The sequence below is a fragment of the Oncorhynchus keta genome, chromosome 34, assembly GCF_023373465.1.
Source record: "Oncorhynchus keta strain PuntledgeMale-10-30-2019 chromosome 34, Oket_V2, whole genome shotgun sequence".
Taxonomy (NCBI): Eukaryota; Metazoa; Chordata; class Actinopteri; order Salmoniformes; family Salmonidae; genus Oncorhynchus; species Oncorhynchus keta.
Window position 1 is genome coordinate 35,828,178 of NC_068454.1, and position 17,286 is coordinate 35,845,463.

Below are 17,286 nucleotides of genomic sequence, written 5' to 3' on the forward strand. Positions count from 1 at the left end.
TGTGTAACTTATTTTAAAACACTGTTCCACCATGGTAGGACAATATATACAGTGGGGCAAAAAAGTATTTAGTCAGCCACCAATTGGGCAAGTTCTCCCACTTAAAAAAGATGAGAGAGGCCTGTAATTTTCATCATTGGTACACTTCAACCATGACAGACAAAATGAGAAAAAAAATCCAGAAAATCACATTGTAGGATTTTTTATGAATTTATTTGCAAATTATGGTGGAAAATAAGTATTTGGTCAATAACAAAAGTTTATCTCAATACTTTGTCATTACCAACAAAGGTCAAACGTTCACAAAGTCTTCACAAGGTTTTCACACAATGTTGCTGGTATTTAGGCCCATTCCTCCATGCAAATCTCCTCTCGAGCAGTGATGTTTTGGGGCTGTTGCTGGGCAACACGGACTTTCAACTCCCTCCAAATATTTTCTATGGGGTTGAGATCTGGAGACTGGCTAGGCCACTCCAGGACCTTGAAATGCTTCTTACAAAGCCACTCCAGAGAGAGACTGAGAGAAAGAAAGAGAGAGACAGAGAGAGAGAGAGAGACAGAGAGAGAGACAGAGAGAGAGTCAGAGAGAGAGAGTCAGAGAGAGAGAGAGAGAGACAGACAGACAGAGAGAGAGACAGAGAGAGAGACAGAGACCGAGACACAAAGAGACCGAGAGACAGAAAGAGAGACCGAGAGACAGAGAGAGAGACAGACAGAGACAGACAGAGACAGAGACAAACAGAGACAGACAGAGAGAGACCGAGAGAGACCGAGAGAGACCGAGAGAGATCGAGAGAGATCGAGAGAGACTCAGAGAGACTCAGAGAGACCCAGATAGAGAGCGAGACAGACAGAGACCTAGAGATACAGAGAGGGAGACAGAGAGAGAGAGACCAAGAGAGAGAGAGAGCGAGACCGAGTGAGACAGAGAGAGACAGAGAGACAGAGAGGGAGAGAGAGGGAGAGAGACAGAGAGGGAGAGAGACAGAGAGAGACCGAGAGACAGAGAGAGACCGAGAGACAGAGAGAGACCGAGAGAGACCGAGAGACAGAGAGAGACCGAGAGAGACCGAGAGACAGAGAGAGACCGAGAGAGACCGAGAGAGACCGAGAGAGAGAGAGGGTCTCATGAGGGTCTGCTATACAAATTGATGGAAAGTGGTGTTGGGGGTAAAACATACGACATTATAATAAAATCCATTTACACAAACAACAAGTGTGCGGTTAAAATTGGCAAAAAACATTTCTTCACACAGGGTCGTGGGGGGAGACAGGGATGCAGCTTAAGCCCCACCCTCTTCAACATATATATCAACGAATTGGCGCGGGCACCAGAAAAGTCTGCAGCACCTGGCCTCACTCTGCTAGAATCTGAAGTCAAATGTCTACTGTTTGCTGATGATCTGATGCTTCTGTCACCAACCAAGGAGGGCCTACAGTAGAACACCAAATAATGCATGCAGAGCAGAATTAGGCCTATACCTACTAATTATCAAAATCCAGAAAAGAGCTGTTAAATTCTACAACCACCTAAATGGAAGCGATTCCCAAACCTTCCATAACAAAGCCATCACCTACAGAGAGATGAACCTGGAGAAGAGTCCCCTAAGCAAGCTGGTGCTGGGGCTCTGTTCACAAACACAAACACACCCCACAGAGCCCGAGGACAGCAGCACAATTAGACCCAACCAAATCATGAGAAAACAAAAAGTTAATTACTTAACACATTGGAAAGAATTAACAAAAAAACAGAGCAAACTAGAATGCTATTTGGCCCTAAACAGAGAGTACACACTGTGACTGACCCAAACTTAAGGAAAGCTTTGACTATGTACAGACTTAGTGAGCATAGCCTTGCTATTGAGAAAGGCCGCCGTAGGCAGACATGGCTCTCAAGAGAAGACAGGCTATGTGACAGGCTATGTGCACACTGCCCACAAAATGAGGTGGAAACTGAGCTGCACTTTCTAACCTCCTGGCAGTTTCTTGTCATTGTTGCGAGCCATCCAGAATCACAACAACACACGGCCTTCTGCCACATTGTACACATCGTTTTTGAGACGTTCTCAGCTAACCTGTGTATATCTCTGCACAGCACTGGAATAATTAATGATATTTCTATGAATGGAATAAGGATTTTCAGAGAACCCAGACCTCCACACGCACTTCAAGTCCTCAGACCTGATTGTTCACATAGAACAGTCATATTAACTGGTTGTCAATACTAGTCGAGTGGCGCGGCCAAGGCATCATGTAACGCACCCTCTTCCAGAAGCTTGAGTTGGGCAGCGTCGACCCACGCCTTCCCTCCTGCCAGATTAAGGGGGCACTCTTGCGGACCAGGTGCTGCAGGCCAGGGGACAGGTGTGTGTAGCCACCCTCCCCCATGTCCCCCAGCTGGATGAGGATGACGCTCATCTCACTGTGGACCAGAGCCTGGTAGAGTCCCACCTGACAGTCATAGTCTTCTGCTGTGGTCAGCGAAGACGAGCAGCCCCATTGGCCACATGAGCTTTGACCTCCTGAGTCTGACCATGTGCTTGAGCTGGGGGTCAGGATGACAATCAGCCTCCTGCTCAGCCGTATGCAGGCCTCCACCAACTCCAAACGGTCTGGGGACAACAGAATAGAGAGAAGAGGGAGAAGTTAACTTTTGATGTTTATTACTGTTACATTTGCTTCTTAGAGGGTAGGACACAGTCTGAAAGAACCAACCTTCTCCAGGTAAGTCGTCTCTGCCGTGGATGAAGAGTCTAAAGCCACACTTCTGCTCCAGGACAGTGGGCAGAACAATGCTTACAAAGTGATACACTTTCTCCTCCCTTTCCTTGTCTACGCCATCCATCTGGTAGACAACGTAAGCATCATAGACCTTCCCATCTGAAAACACAGAAAAAGAGGTTTCTGTCAAATCTCAGCAGGAAAGGAGTAGATTGTAGAGATTTGTTTAAATTCTAGTTGAACTGAAATCGAGTTATTTAAATATAAATTTGTCCATTACTTCTACATTTGCAGTGGGTGTCACGCCTTGGACTTAGTATTTTGTGTTTTCGTTATTTATTTGGTCAGGCCAGGGTGTGACATGGGTTTATTTTTGTTGGTTTTTCGTATTGGGGTTTTAGTAGGCATTGGGATGGCGGCTGAGTAGGGGTGTCTAGCATAGGTTGGCTGCCTGAGGCGGTTCTCAATCAGAGTCAGGTGATTCTCGTTGTCTCTGATTGGGAACCATATTTAGGTAGCCTAGGTTTCACTGTGTGTTTGGTGGGTGATTGTTCCTGTCTCTGTGTTTGTTGTCACAAGATAGGCTGTATAGGTTTTCGCGTTTCGTTTGTTGTTTTGTATATTATTGTTATTTCATGTATCGTTTAATTTTATTAAAGAACATGAGTAACCACCACGCCACATTTTGGTCCGACTCTCTTTCAACAGACGAATGCCGTTACAGAATCACCCACCACACCCGGACCAAGCAGCGTGGTGACAGGCAGCGACAGCAGAAGCAGCGAAAGGAGGAATGGACATGGGAAGACGTTTTGGATGGCAAGGGTTGTTAGACTTGGGAGGAGATACTGGCTGGAAGAGATCGCCTCCCATGGGAACAGGTGGAGGCACTTAGGAGAGCAGAGGCAGCCGGAGAGAGGAGCCGACGATACGAGGGAACATGGTTGGCAAGGAAGCCCGAAAGTCAGCCCCAAAAATGTATTGGGGGGAGGGCTCAGGGAGAGTGTGGCAGAGTCAGGGTTCAGACCTGAGCCAACTCCCCCTGTTTATCGTGAGGAGCAGCGATCACAGGACTTCTGGACTTGGGAGGAGATATTGGACGGAAAAGGACCCTGGGCACAGCCTGGTGAATATCGACGCCCCAAAGAAGAACTGGAGGCAGAGAAAGCGGAGAGGCGCTGGTATGAAGAGGCAGCACGGCGACACGGATGGAAGCCTGAGAGTCAGCCCCAAAAATGTATTGGGGGCTCACATGGAGTATGGCTACGCCAGGTAGGAGACCTGCGCAAACTTTGTGTGCTTACCGGGGGGCTAAAGAGACCGGGCAGGCACCGTGTTATGCTATGGAGCGCACGGTGTCTCCAGTGCGGGTGCATAGCCCGGTGCGGGTGCATAGCCCGGTGCGGTACATACCAGCTCTTCGTATTGGCCGGGCTAGAGTGGGCATCGAGCCAGGTAAGGTTGGGCTCCAGTGCGCCTGCACGGTCCGGTCTATCCAGTGCCACCTCCACACACCAGTCCTCCGGTGGCAGCTCCCCGCACCAGGCTTCCTGTGCGTGTCCTCGGTCCAGTACCACCAGTTCCAGCACCACGCACCAGGCCTTCAGTGCGCCTCGCCTGTTCAGCGCAGCCAGAGCCTTTCTCCTCTCCAGTGCTGTCCCACCTGTCTAGCGCTGTCGGAGCCTCCCGCCTGTTCAGCGCAGCCAGCGCTTTCCTCCTCTCCTGCGCTGCCGGAGTCTCCCGCCTGGTTAGCGCAGTCAGAGCTCTCAGTCTGCATGGTGCAGCCAGGGATGTCAGTCTGCATTGTGCAGCCAGGGCTGTCAGTCTGCATGGAGCAGCCAGGACTGTCAGTCTGCATGGAGCAGCCAGGGCTGCCAGTCTGCATGGAGCAGCCAGGGCTGCCAGTCTGCATGGAGCAGCCAGAGCTGTCAGTCTACATGGAACAGCCAGATCTGCCAGTCAGCCAGACTCTTCCAGATCTGCCAGTCAGCCAGACTCTTCCAGATCTGCCAGTCAGCCATGATCTTCCAGATCTGCCAGTGAGCCATGATCTTCCAGATCTGCCAGTCAGCCATGATCTTCCAGATCTGCCAGTCAGCCAGACTCTTCCAGATCTGCCAGTCAGCCAGACTCTTCCAGATCTGCCAGTCAACCAGACTCTTCCAGATCCGCCAGCCAGGATCTGCCAGAGCCAACTACCTGCCTGAGCTTCCTCTCAGTGCTGAGCTTCCTCTCAGTACTGGGCTTCCTCTCAGTACTGGGCTTCCCCCTCAGTGCCGAGCTTCCCCTCAGTGCCGAGCTTCCCCTTAGAGCCGAGCTTCCCCTCAGTCCCGAGCTTCCCCTCAGTCCCGAGCTTCCACCTCAGTCCCGAGCTGCCCCTCAGTCCAGTGGGGTCCTTGGTGAGGGTTATTAGGCCTAGGTCGGCGGCGAGGGTCGCCAATCAAAGGGCACGTTACAGGGGACTAAGACTTGGTTGGAGTGGGGTCCACGTCCCGAGCCGGAGCCGCCACCGTGGACAGACGCCCACCCGGACCCTCCCCTATGGGTTTAGGTGTGCGGCCGGGAGTCCGCACCTTGGGGGGGATTCTGTCACGCCTTGGTCTTAGTATTTTGTGTTTTCGTTATTTATTTGGTCAGGCCAGGGTGTGACATGGGTTTATTTTTGTTGTGTTTTCGTATTGGGGTTTTAGTAGGCATTGGGATGGCGGCTGAGTAGGGGTTTCTGGCATAGGTTGGCTGCCTGAGGCGGTTCTCAATCAGAGTCAGGTGATTCTTGTTGTCTCTGATTGGGAACCATATTTAGGTAGCCTAGGTTTCACTGTGTTTGGTTTTGTTCCTGTCTCTGTGTTTGTTGTCACAAGATAGGCTGTATAGGTTTTCGCGGTTCATTTGTTGTTTTGTATATTATTGTTATTTCATGTGTCGTTTAATTTGATTAAAGAACATGAGTAACCACCATGCCGCATTTTGGTCCGACTCTCTTTCAACAGACGAACGCCGTTACAGTGGGATTGACCCCAGCCGGGACCTGTTGAGAAGGGCCTACTGCAGACAACTGCATTGCACAATCAGTGGGCCATGTATATGTAGTAATATATTTATATGGTATCCAATACTATATAGATCATGTAGGCTGAATAAGCATTTCTGTACAATGAAATATCTTTGTGAAATAGCATCATTAAACTTCAGTGGGTGGCTAGATGTTCTTACCCTCAGATCGACCACAGCATTTGAAAACTCCACGGAAGAGGAGCGCCAGATCGATGTCAAAGACTTTGACAGCCACAGCAGCTAGCAAGAAGAAGAGCAGTAGCACCACACATAGACCCATAAACATAAACCCTATTGGGGGGGGGAGACAGGGAGAACACAACACCAAGAAAGTTACAGAGTTTGCATGTGTGATTTTGTGTGTTTGTGTGACATGTGTCTGTGTGATGTTTGTTTTAGAGTGTGTGCACTTACCTCTTAGCTTGAGAGTAACCACTGCATTATCCCATTTCTGGTCGTTCATTGCAACACATGTGAACTTTGACTGGAGGTCCCTCATAGTCACTGTGTTTATGGTCAGGATAGCTGTGAAGATACTTCGCATTGAAGATACCTCCACCTCGCTACAGTAACACATACACACAAAACATTCACACAGCAAATTCTCAATGTTGAATCTGGGGTCTTGCTTTCAAGGAAATGTGGTAATTCTGTTACCTTGTTTTCAAAAACAAGTGTGTGTGTGTGCTTGTGTGTATGCATGAATCCATGTTTGTGTGTGTACATGTGTGTACCTACCTGGTGGTGTTCACTGAGTAGCCTTGCTGCTGCCAGCGCACTTTCACTCCATTTATCTCCCACCACACGTGACAGTTGTCTTCAATGTTCTGCCCACAAAACGCTTCACACCTCAACTTCTTACTGGTGTCTATGAAGAACAAGAGATACTATGAAGACAGAGAGATATACCGGGCAAACCATACCAAGCACAACACAAGTATTTGAGCCAGGTTTGATCCCTACACAGGTCAGTGGTCTCTGTGCTTCCGTTTCTAGGCAGGTTGATCTGAGGAGGATGCGAGGCAGAGGGAGCTGAAGGAGACAAACACACAGTTTAGTCAGAAAGATATTTTTGGATATATTCAAAACGTTGTTATTGATGATTGTTGCTGCCACAAAGACCACATGTGATATGAGGGTCACTTTTGATGTTTTTGATTCTGTTTGTTTGATATGAATGGAGCCTAATGTACCTAGTGTAGCCTAATAACCCGCTGTAATGTAGCCTAGAGTTTCCATGTTTTCTGACCCTGCTGCCATCTTGGATGAGGTTTCAGCAAAGCTAAAATCAAATACATAAACTGCTGAGAGGATTGACAGAGCTGTCATCAAGTCACAACCTACATACCTTGGATCTTTAGTCTCCTGGATGCAGAAGTGTTGAGAACCGTCCCATTGTGCTCCCACGTGCACACACACGTATAGATGCCCTCATCTGCTTTGGAGGCGCCATAGACCCACAGATTTCTCTCAGACTCGTTTGGAATGAGACTGAAATTCTGAAGTTAAAGACAAACAATTTGACAAACTTCTTTGCTGAAATAGCAGTAACACTCCTGATTCCACTAATCAAGAGCCGGTGCCACCCTTAGGAGCTTTAGGACAGGAGTTGAGAACCAATGTTGAATAGTTTTACAGGCTTGAGGTTTGTGTTATTCTGGTCATGTTCAGTACCTTATACCAGGCTAAGTTTTCTTTTCCATCCCGGCACAGTTTTTCCACGGGTTCAGGACATGGGATAGCAATGTTGTCTGCTGACTCTGAGATATCGTTAAACAGGACTGAATGATCGAACGGTTGGGCTTTGACCACAATCACCTCTGTCACAAAAATTAGGCAGGTGTCTGCTGCCTTTCTCCTGGAACATAAGCATATACAGTGTACCAGTTATCCAAAAGGGAACCAACAGGGTTCTAACTGGGGGCCAGCTGAAGAACCTTTTAGGCTGTAGAGAGCAAATGTTTTTTTTCTAAGAGTATATATAGCCTGAAACTAAGCAGTATAAAAACGTGGAAAGTTTCCTTATAAGCCAGAATGTTGAATACAATTGTATTACATGTTACCCTACCAGCTCTCTGTGTGGTTGGTCCTTCAGTGGGTCAAATATTGAGACAAAATATCCACAGGAAAGTATTATTTACCCAACTTTTTAGAGTGCCAGAACTGCCGTTGAAATTTCTGTCACCTGGCACATGCTCAAAACCATGTAAACACCTGCAGAATTTCCGTCAGTATGCATCATTGTGCATGTCCTTCCGTCTTGTGCTTGGTCAGGAGCAAACATCTTTATTGCCACACACAGAGTTCCGCGTTTTGAAGTCGGTAATAATAGTTTTCTGTGGATATTTTAGGTTTGTTCTTTGTAAATATGCATGCCTACCCTAGCCCTATGTACACATCCAGGTTCAACACTAACCCTAGACTCAACCCTCACCCTCCCAAACAGGGCTCCCTCGCTCTCAATTACCAATGTAACCCCTAAACACACACACACAGTTGTTGTATTACCAGTAGGTGTAGTACTGATCAGAGTCGTTGATTAAAAGGGGGAGGAAGAAGAGCACCGGTCCATGATGATGCACACGCTCTTCCTTAGAGGACGGGAGCTCTTGGGTTCTGTTTCTGTACCAGGTAAACTCAGTCACGCTGGCCCAAACCAACTCACTCAGGTCATAGTAGGCTGGCAAACTAAGGGCCTCCCCCTCTGTCACAGTAGTTTCATACTTGTCAAATAGTTGACATGGGGATTCTGCCAAAACATGAACATACATTACCCGATTAAGTTGCATGTGAAGGAAAAGAGGTCTATTGTTCAAGGTACAATATATTCACTATGCCTTGTAATAATGGGATGTAGAAATGTGTGAAATCTGAAGATGCTGCTATACCTGTGTAATGACCTATTGTAGTGGGGTTTAAGGACATTTCTCTCTGGGCAGAAATCCTAGTCAAACTGAAGAGCAGGAACATGAGACCACCATCCACCAACTACAAGACAAGGGGAACAAAAAAAAATAATGTTACCTTATTGTAAAGTCGGACAGGAACTATCATTCCACACAAGACCCTATAACAAAACATCAGGACCATGCTTTACTTGTTTTTACAATAAATTACATACTTATTTTCAAGAGGGAATAAAATACATATGCAGAAAAAAAAATTAGGTTCAGAGTGAAGAATTACTGAAAGAACTTACTCTGAATGTGAAGGAGCACATTTTCTGCAAAACAGGAACTTGCATCCACTGATAAGAATAAGAGTCATATATCTCATTCAATATCTTTTTAGGATATCCTGTTATTGATACTGCAGAAATTATGAAAACTAAAATGTTGACATAATGTGGATTATTGAAATGGCCATGTAACATATTAAGCTTGAATGAAGAAACCATGACATGCAACAAGATTATGGAAAATAACCTGTCTTTGCTTAAAAAATTTTGTTCAAATCGCTTTGGTGCTATTTTCACAAGCATGTGGTACATTTTCAAAACTCTTAGTACAAAACTCCAAACTGGTAACACTTTTAATGCAGAAAGTACTATATTCTTACACTGTTTTCACATTAGAAAATACACTTGCACTACCCAACAAAATGTGCTGAAAATCTTATTGTCATCATTTCTATCCCATGTGCGATCAAAGGTGTGTTCACTGAATACATATTACACAATAATTGATGCAAAATAGAAATATATTGTTCAGATATAATTACAGCTAGAAATTAATATTTTGCCCCAAATCTACCAAGTTTTAGTACAGGGAATAATTCATATTTATCCAGTGACCATTTAAAGCATTTAAAACCAAGATATGGTCTCTATGCCAGGCTTCTCCCCAAATAAGAGAGCGCTGAGCCACCTTGTTGACTTGGCTGCGTCACTATGTAATGATTTCAGAGCAAATTAAACTGATATTTAGTCATGAGTATATCTTTGATCGCCAATGACATTGTTGTGAATTTTGAAACAGGCTGTTTATAAATTCAGAGTGTTATCATGTTCCTCAATTAATTCCATCCAGGTCACCCATGATACATGTCAGTATTAGACATAAAAACTTTGTAACAGTAGTCAAACAAAAGTCAAATGAGCAAAGTTGCTAAGCTTGCCAGCGCAACCAGGGGTGGTAAAACCTTGGATCATTGTTACTCTAACTTCCGCGACGCATATAAGGCCCTGCCCCGCCCCCCTTTCGGAAAAGCTGACCACGACTCCATTTTGCTGATCCCTGCCTACAGGCAGAAACTAAAACAAGAGGCTCCCACGCTGAGGTCTGTCCAACGCTGGTCAGACCAAGCTGACTCCACACTCCAAGACTGCTTCCATCACGTGGACTGGGACATGTTTCGTATTGCGTCAGATAAAGATATTGACGAATACGCTGATTCGGTGTGCGAGTTCATTAGAACGTTCCCATAGCAACGATAAAAACATTCCCTAACCAGAAACCGTGGATTGATGGCAGCATTCGCGTGAAACTGAAAGCGCGAACCACTGCTTTTAATCAGGGCAAGGTGTCTGGTAACATGTCCGAATATAAACAATGCAGCTATTCCCTCCGCAAGGCTATTAAACAAGCTAAGCGTCAGTACAGAGACGAAGTGGAATCTCAATTCAATGGCTCAGACACAAGAGGCATGTGGCAGGGTCTACAGTCAATCACGGACTACAAGAAGAAACCCAGCCCAGTCACGGACCAGGATGTCTTGCTCCCAGGCAGACTAAATAACTTTTTTGCCCGCTTTGAGGACAATACAGTGCCACTGACACGGCCTGCAACGAAAACATGCGGTCTCTCCTTCACTGCAGCCGAGGTGAGTAAGACATTTAAACGTGTTAACCCTCGCAAGGCTGCAGGCCCAGACGGCATCCCCAGCCGCGCCCTCAGAGCATGCGCAGACCAGCTGGCCGGTGTGTTTACGGACATATTCAATCAATCCCTATACCAGTCTGCTGTTCCCACATGCTTCAAGAGGGCGACCATTGTTCCTGTTCCCAAGAAAGCTAAGGTAACTGAGCTAAACGACTACCGCCCGTAGCACTCACTTCCGTCATCATGAAGTGCTTTGAGAGACTAGTCAAGGACCATATCACCTCCACCCTACCTGACACCCTAGACCCACTCCAATTTGCTTACCGCCCAAATAGGTCCACAGACGATGCAATCTCAACCACACTGCACACTGCCCTAACCCACCTGGACAAGAGGAATACCTATGTGAGAATGCTGTTCATCGACTACAGCTCGGCATTCAACACCATAGTACCCTCCAAGCTCGTCATCAAGCTCGAGACCCTGGGTCTCGACCCCACCCTGTGCAACTCGGTACTGGACTTCCTGACGGGCCGCCCCCAGGTGGTGAGGGTAGGCAACAACATCTCCTCCCCGCTGATCCTCAACACGGGGGCCCCACAAGGGTGCGTTCTGAGCCCTCTCCTGTACTCCCTGTTCACCCACGACTGCGTGGCCACGCACGCCTCCAACTCAATCATCAAGTTTGCGGACGACACAACAGTGGTAGGCTTGATTACCAACAACGACGAGACGGCCTACAGGGAGGAGGTGAGGGCCCTCGGAGTGTGGTGTCAGGAAAATAACCTCACACTCAACGTCAACAAAACTAAGGAGATGATTGTGGACTTCAGGAAACAGCAGAGGGAACACCCCCCTATCCACATCGATGGAACAGTAGTGGAGAGGGTAGCAAGTTTTAAGTTCCTCGGCATACACATCACAGACAAACTGAATTGGTCCACTCACACTGACAGCATCGTGAAGAAGGCGCAGCAGCGCCTCTTCAACCTCAGGAGGCTGAAAAAATTTGGCTTGTCACCAAAAGCACTCACAAACTTCTACAGATGCACAATCGAGAGCATTCTGGCGGGCTGTATCACCGCCTGGTACGGCAACTGCTCCACCCTCAACCGCAAGGCTCTCCAGAGGGTAGTGAGGTCTGCACAACGCATCACCGGGAGCAAACTACCTGCCCTCCAGGACACCTACACCACCCGATGTTACAGGAAGGCCATAAAGATCATCAAGGACATCAACCACCCGAACCACTGCCTGTTCACCCCGCTATCATCCAGAAGGCGAGGTCAGTACAGGTGCATCAAAGCTGGGACCGAGAGACTGAAAAACAGCTTCTATCTCAAGGCCATCAGACTGTTAAACAGCCACCACTAACATTGAGTGGCTGCTGCCAACACACTGTCATTGACACTGACCCAACTCCAGCCACTTTAATAATGGGAATTGATGGGAAATGATGTAAATATATCACTAGCCACTTTAAACAATGCTACCTTATATAATGTTACTTACCCTACATTATTCATCTCATATGCATACGTGTATACTGTACTCTACATCATCGACTGCATCCTTATGTAATACATGTATCACTAGCCACTTTAACTATGCCACTTTGTTTACTTTGTCTACATACTCATCTCATATGTATATACTGTACTCGATACCATCTACTGTATGCTGCTCTGTACCATCACTCATTCATATATCCTTATGTACATATTGTACATATTCTTTATCCCCTTACACTGTGTATAAGACAGTAGTTTTGGAATTGTTAGTTAGATTACTTGTTGGTTATCACTGCATTGTCGGAACTAGAAGCACAAGCATTTCGCTACACTCGCATTAACATCTGCTAACCATGTGTATGTGACAAATAAAATTTGATTTGATTTGATAACATCCTTCAAAGAATGACAGAATACAGTGCATTATTCAGACCCCTTGACTTTTTCCACATTTTGTTACGTTTCAGCCTTATTATAAAATGGATTCAATTTTTTTTTCATACAATACTCACAACACCACAAAATGACAATGCAAAAACCGTTTTTTAGAAATGTTTGCAAAGGTTTGCAAAAACTTAAATATGAGTCTTATTGGGTATGACAGTATGACACCAAGCTTGGCACACCATTCTTCTCTGCAGACCCTCTCAAACTCTATCAGGTGGAATGGGGTGCTTCACTGAACAGCTATTTTCAGGTCTCTCCAGAGATGTGTTCAAGTCCAGGCTCTGGCTCGGCAACTCAAGGACATTCAGAGACTTGTCCCAAAGCCACTCCTGTGTTGTCTTGGCTGTGTGCTTACAGTCATTGTCCTGTTGGAAAGTGAACCTTTTGCCCCAGTCTGAGGTCCTGAGCGCTCTGGAACAGGTTTTCATCAAGGATCTATCTTTCCTTTGCTCTGTTCATCTTTCCCTTGATCCTGACTAGTCTCCCAGTCCCTCCCACTGAAAAACATCACCACAGCATGATGCTGTCACCACCATACTTTGCCGTAGGGAAGGTGCCAGGTTTCTTCCACACGTGACGCTTGGCATTCAGGCCGCCAAGTTCAATCTTGGTTTCATCAGACCAGATAATATTGTATCTTATGGTCTGAGAGTCTTTTAGGTGCCTTTTGGCAAACTCCAAGCGAGCTGTCCTGTGCCTTTTACTGAAGAGTGGCTTCCGTCTGACCACCCAAATGCCTGATTGGTGGAGTGCCCCAGAGATGGGTTGTCCTTCTAGAAGGTTATCCCATCTCCACAGAGGAACTCTGTCAGAGTGATCTTTGGTTCTTGGTCACCTCCCTGACCAAGGTCCTTGTCCCCCGATTGCTCAGTTTGGCCAGGTGGCCAGCTCTAAGAAGAGTCTTAGTGGTTCCAGACTGATTCCATTTAAGAATGATGGAGGCCAATGGGTTCTTGTGGACCTTCAATGCTGCAGAAATATTTTGGTGCCCTTCCCTAGATCTGTGCCTCGATACATTCCTGTCTCAGAGCTCTACAGACAATTCATTCGACCTCATGGCTTACTTTTTGCTCTGACATGCATGATTAACGAGGGTGAAGAGTGAAAATAGTTTAAATATCAATCTATTTTAACGGAGACCAACTCTGTCTAAAAAAATATCCCTAACCTGTCATATTGTTTGATGATCACATGTTCTCTACCAAAGGTATCATATGGGCAACAAATATGAGACATTGCAGAGAAGCGTGGAAAATGTTATAGCTGTATTTTGACATGCATAGGCAAGAGACGTGATTTGATAATGCATCCTCCAGTAGGCTATATGGATTACAGAGTTATTAAATTAGGAATTTTAATGTGAGAAAGAAGATTTTGGGTGTCAGTGGGATTGGGACTGGATAGGAAAATAGCCTTGGTTTTAGGTCAGGAGAAGATAGAATCTTACCTCATGCCTCTCTGAATTGTTAACAGACTTTATGTCTGTGACAGAGGTGCCTATCTAACAAATTGTTTATGGGTCTGTGACTGTCTGTGACAGCTCACAATGACAGCTCAAAGAGGCACATGTTATTTTATAGGCTATACAGTGGGGGTTTCCAGTGGGGTTTATTAACTGCATGTGGGTCGCGTGTGGAGTCCAGGAGTGTCAATTATGCTTGTGCTTTCAATTAATGACGACTTTGTGTGTAAACACCCTAGGTTAAAGGCTTCAATGTGATAATCTGTTTGGAGAATTTGGCCAAAGGTTCTCATTGACACAGTAACTATCCTGTGTATATTGTTCATGAACCTGGGGAAAAACCTTTTGTCATGGCGAATCCAAGCTGTAGGTCTGGATTAATGTCATTACATGCTACATCCATGGCCTGAAGGAGGATGGCTCATGGGGATGGCAATCATACACCTACTACCTGTATTCCAATCCTGTATTGTATTTAACAATACCATTCAATTTAAAATAATAATGGATTTATAAGAGGGAAACTCACTTCATCTTCCACAAATGTGTGGCACCAATTTGGGTGATGATGCACAGCAATAATTTTGTGTCAGAACGCTCACCATACATTAACTAGCATTGTGGACAGGTGAGGCGTGATATACAGTGAGTTTCAAAAGTATTGGGACAGTGACACATTCCCTGCTGCTCTGGCTCTGCACTTCAGCACCCCAGAACCGAAACGATACAATGACCACCAGGCTAAAGTGCAGACTGTCAGCTCCAACCAGAGAGCATTTCACTGTAAGGTTTACAGCTGTTGTATTCGGCGCATGTAACTAATACAATTGGATTCGATTTGATTTTATCCACACCAGGCGAACCGGCCATAAACCACAGCACCGTCTGTACGTAGTCCCCCGACCCCAGGGGAGCAAAAGCACGGGAACAAATTCACCCATACGTGCACTAAAGTAGTAAAATATTCAGCACCTGGACCCACATTCCCAGCATTCAACATGGTGGTCCTGTGTGGCTCAATTACTGAGAGCATGGCACTAGCAACACCAGAGTTGTGGGTTAGAATCCCACTGTGGTCACATACAAACATGTGTGGATTCACTGTTGTCACTTTGCATAAAAGTGCCTGCTATGTAAATGGCATATATTACAATAGTACAGTACTGTACTGGCAATGACATTTCAGTAAAGCAGTGTGAAACCTTCCCTTCATAAAGAAAGGGAAACATAGAAACATGTTTACTGTTTAGGGGATGCATTTGTTACATACAATCAATATCATTTTTTAAATCATAATAGTTATCATCATAATAGTATATATATATATATATTTATTTATTTCATGCTTTATATGTTTATACCTTACATTTAATTATATAGTGCTCAAAATCTGCAGTAGACAAACCAGTTTAAAATCTATAAATTGACCAAACAGTGAAGTGATTATCAATTTTGAGCAGTCGGATGAATTAATAGTAAAATGTATTTGAACAAATTAGAAGATAATCATAATCAATAATGATGTGAGCATTGTATTGTAAAAACAATGACTTTATTTGAACATGTATTGCAATGTGAAACATATTCTAGATGGAACACTGATCAAGTTTGGTGAAAAGGTGTCTGTATTATTTTGACAAGCTTATTTTATACTTAGTCAATTGAAAATGTGGTTAGAATTTTGAAACAACTGCCTTTTAAATGATCTCTTTTGAGTTTTGTACATAGCGTTGTGAAAACTAACCACATTCGCAGAAAAAGTCATCTGACAAATAGCATATTTTACAATAGTTTTTCAAATGTTGTACTGCACTGCTGGTGCACTGTAGATGCTTGCTGATGAGACAAGCATGAACCATATTCTGATGACAATATTTCAAACATTGGAACCTAAACATCCCATAAACAGCACAATTTCAACATAGATGCATACATTTCCACATAGTGCTTGTTGAAGCATACTCAGCTTTGCACAGAAAAAACACACTTAAACTGATCTGTAATCTAATCAAAGAATTGCAAGCCTTACCTACGCAGCAATCCTCCCTCAGTCTAAAGTGGCATCTGAGTAGAATTTACACAGTAGGTGTATATCTGGAACTGGAATCTGCTAAATATGAGCAAAATGAGCAGTGTAAACTTCTATTGTAGGCCGGAGTATGGGTAGTGCTTTCTAGCAGGTATTTGCATATTTCCATTAGGGAAAGCCTATTCTGTGACGTTAGCTTGTGCAATAACTCAATTCTCCCTTGCAGTCTTTCTTAACAATGCAAGTTTTTAAGACTCTGGCAAAGGGTGAAATCTACAAAACTTAGTCCACTCTGTTCGTATCAGATTCCGGTTTGGGAACAGAAAATTTGTATTGAGGTCAAACGTTTCATCATTGAGACAATTAACATAATGTGATTCCATCTGACTCCATCTTCTCCCACTGCCACTGGGCTTCCTCTCATCACCATATTTGGTAGTGAGTGGAAACCCCAACCGGATGCTTCACACTTAAATATATATTTTATTTAACCATTATTTAACTAGGCAAGTCAGTTTTATTGCAATACTGACATTTGGTCATACTGTAACGCCAAAATTCAAGTGTGTTATTTTTCATATAAAATACACTCTTCTCTCTAATACGGGACCAGTATAATCTCCCTGAGCTAAGAATCATCCTCCTGGGTAGGGATTGGCTGGAGAAGAGACAAACAGGAAACACCATCCTGGACAGGAGGGACGTGGAGATGTGTATGAGGAGAAAGGGTTTAATAGACGGCTAGCAGGTCACTGTGGTCAACACATCAGACAGATGCATCCAGTACTCTGTGCAGGACCCTCTCCTTGTTCACCGTAACATAGAAGACAGCATATCCATGTGTCAACCAGGTCCCCATGCCTTCCTCATGGTCATCCCTTTGAACTCACGCAAAGGCAGGGAATGGACAGTAGAGGGCCCCCTCAACCTTCTCAACCACATACTCTGGAGACACATGATGGTAGTGTTTACCCAATGTGAGAAACTCAGGGGAATGTCACTAGAGGAACACATAGTGAGACATGGGTTTCTCCAGGAGATGGTGGAGAAGTGTGGGCATAGGTACCATGCTTTAAACACGAGGGCCAACACATGGGGTGATGATGTCACTCAGGTCCCAGAGCTGCTGAGGAAGATAGATGAAATGGTGGCAGGAAACAGGGAGGGGAGTGAACGTGGTTACCTTGTCATGAATGAGAGGTTTTCGATGGAGACTGAGGTGAGGAGGAGGAGAGGGTGAAC

The 17,286-nt window shown here is 45.2% G+C and overlaps 1 protein-coding gene across 3 annotated transcripts; it reads right to left on the reverse strand.

Moving 5' to 3' along the window:
- Positions 1-203: 203 nt before the first annotated feature.
- LOC118367012 (interleukin-1 receptor-like 1) lies at positions 204-16,158 on the reverse strand. Of its 3 annotated transcripts, XM_035749933.2 has the most exons (12): positions 16,045-16,125; positions 8,975-9,022; positions 8,664-8,763; positions 8,284-8,524; positions 7,450-7,633; positions 7,124-7,274; positions 6,739-6,807; positions 6,514-6,643; positions 6,190-6,338; positions 5,935-6,066; positions 2,716-2,880; positions 204-2,612 (listed from the first exon to the last, which is right to left on the reverse strand). In XM_035749933.2, the coding sequence occupies exons 2-12, from the start codon at positions 9,017-9,019 to the stop codon at positions 2,203-2,205; spliced, it is 1,776 nt and encodes a 591-aa protein (XP_035605826.2). In that variant the 5' UTR covers positions 9,020-9,022; positions 16,045-16,125; the 3' UTR covers positions 204-2,202. The 3 variants fall into 3 exon arrangements, with proteins under 3 accessions (XP_035605826.2, XP_035605830.2, XP_035605829.2); XM_035749937.2 differs by lacking the exon at positions 8,975-9,022 and having other exon boundaries at positions 16,045-16,158; XM_035749936.2 differs by lacking the exon at positions 16,045-16,125 and having other exon boundaries at positions 5,935-6,015.
- Positions 16,159-17,286: the final 1,128 nt, after the last annotated feature.

What these genes read in the sequence shown, in the direction of transcription:
- LOC118367012 (XM_035749933.2), bottom strand. Translation starts at nt 9,019, where the DNA reads ATGCAAGTTCCTGTTTTGCAGAAAATGTGCTCCTTCACATTCAGA. An exon ending in CAGGAGACTAAAGATCCAAG is followed by an intron (nt 6,808 to 7,123) that starts GTATGTAGGTTG and finishes TGTCTCCTTCAG; the next exon opens with CTCCCTCTGCCTCGCATCCT. An exon ending in TACTCAGTGAACACCACCAG is followed by an intron (nt 6,339 to 6,513) that starts GTAGGTACACAC and finishes GTGTTACTGTAG; the next exon opens with CGAGGTGGAGGTATCTTCAA.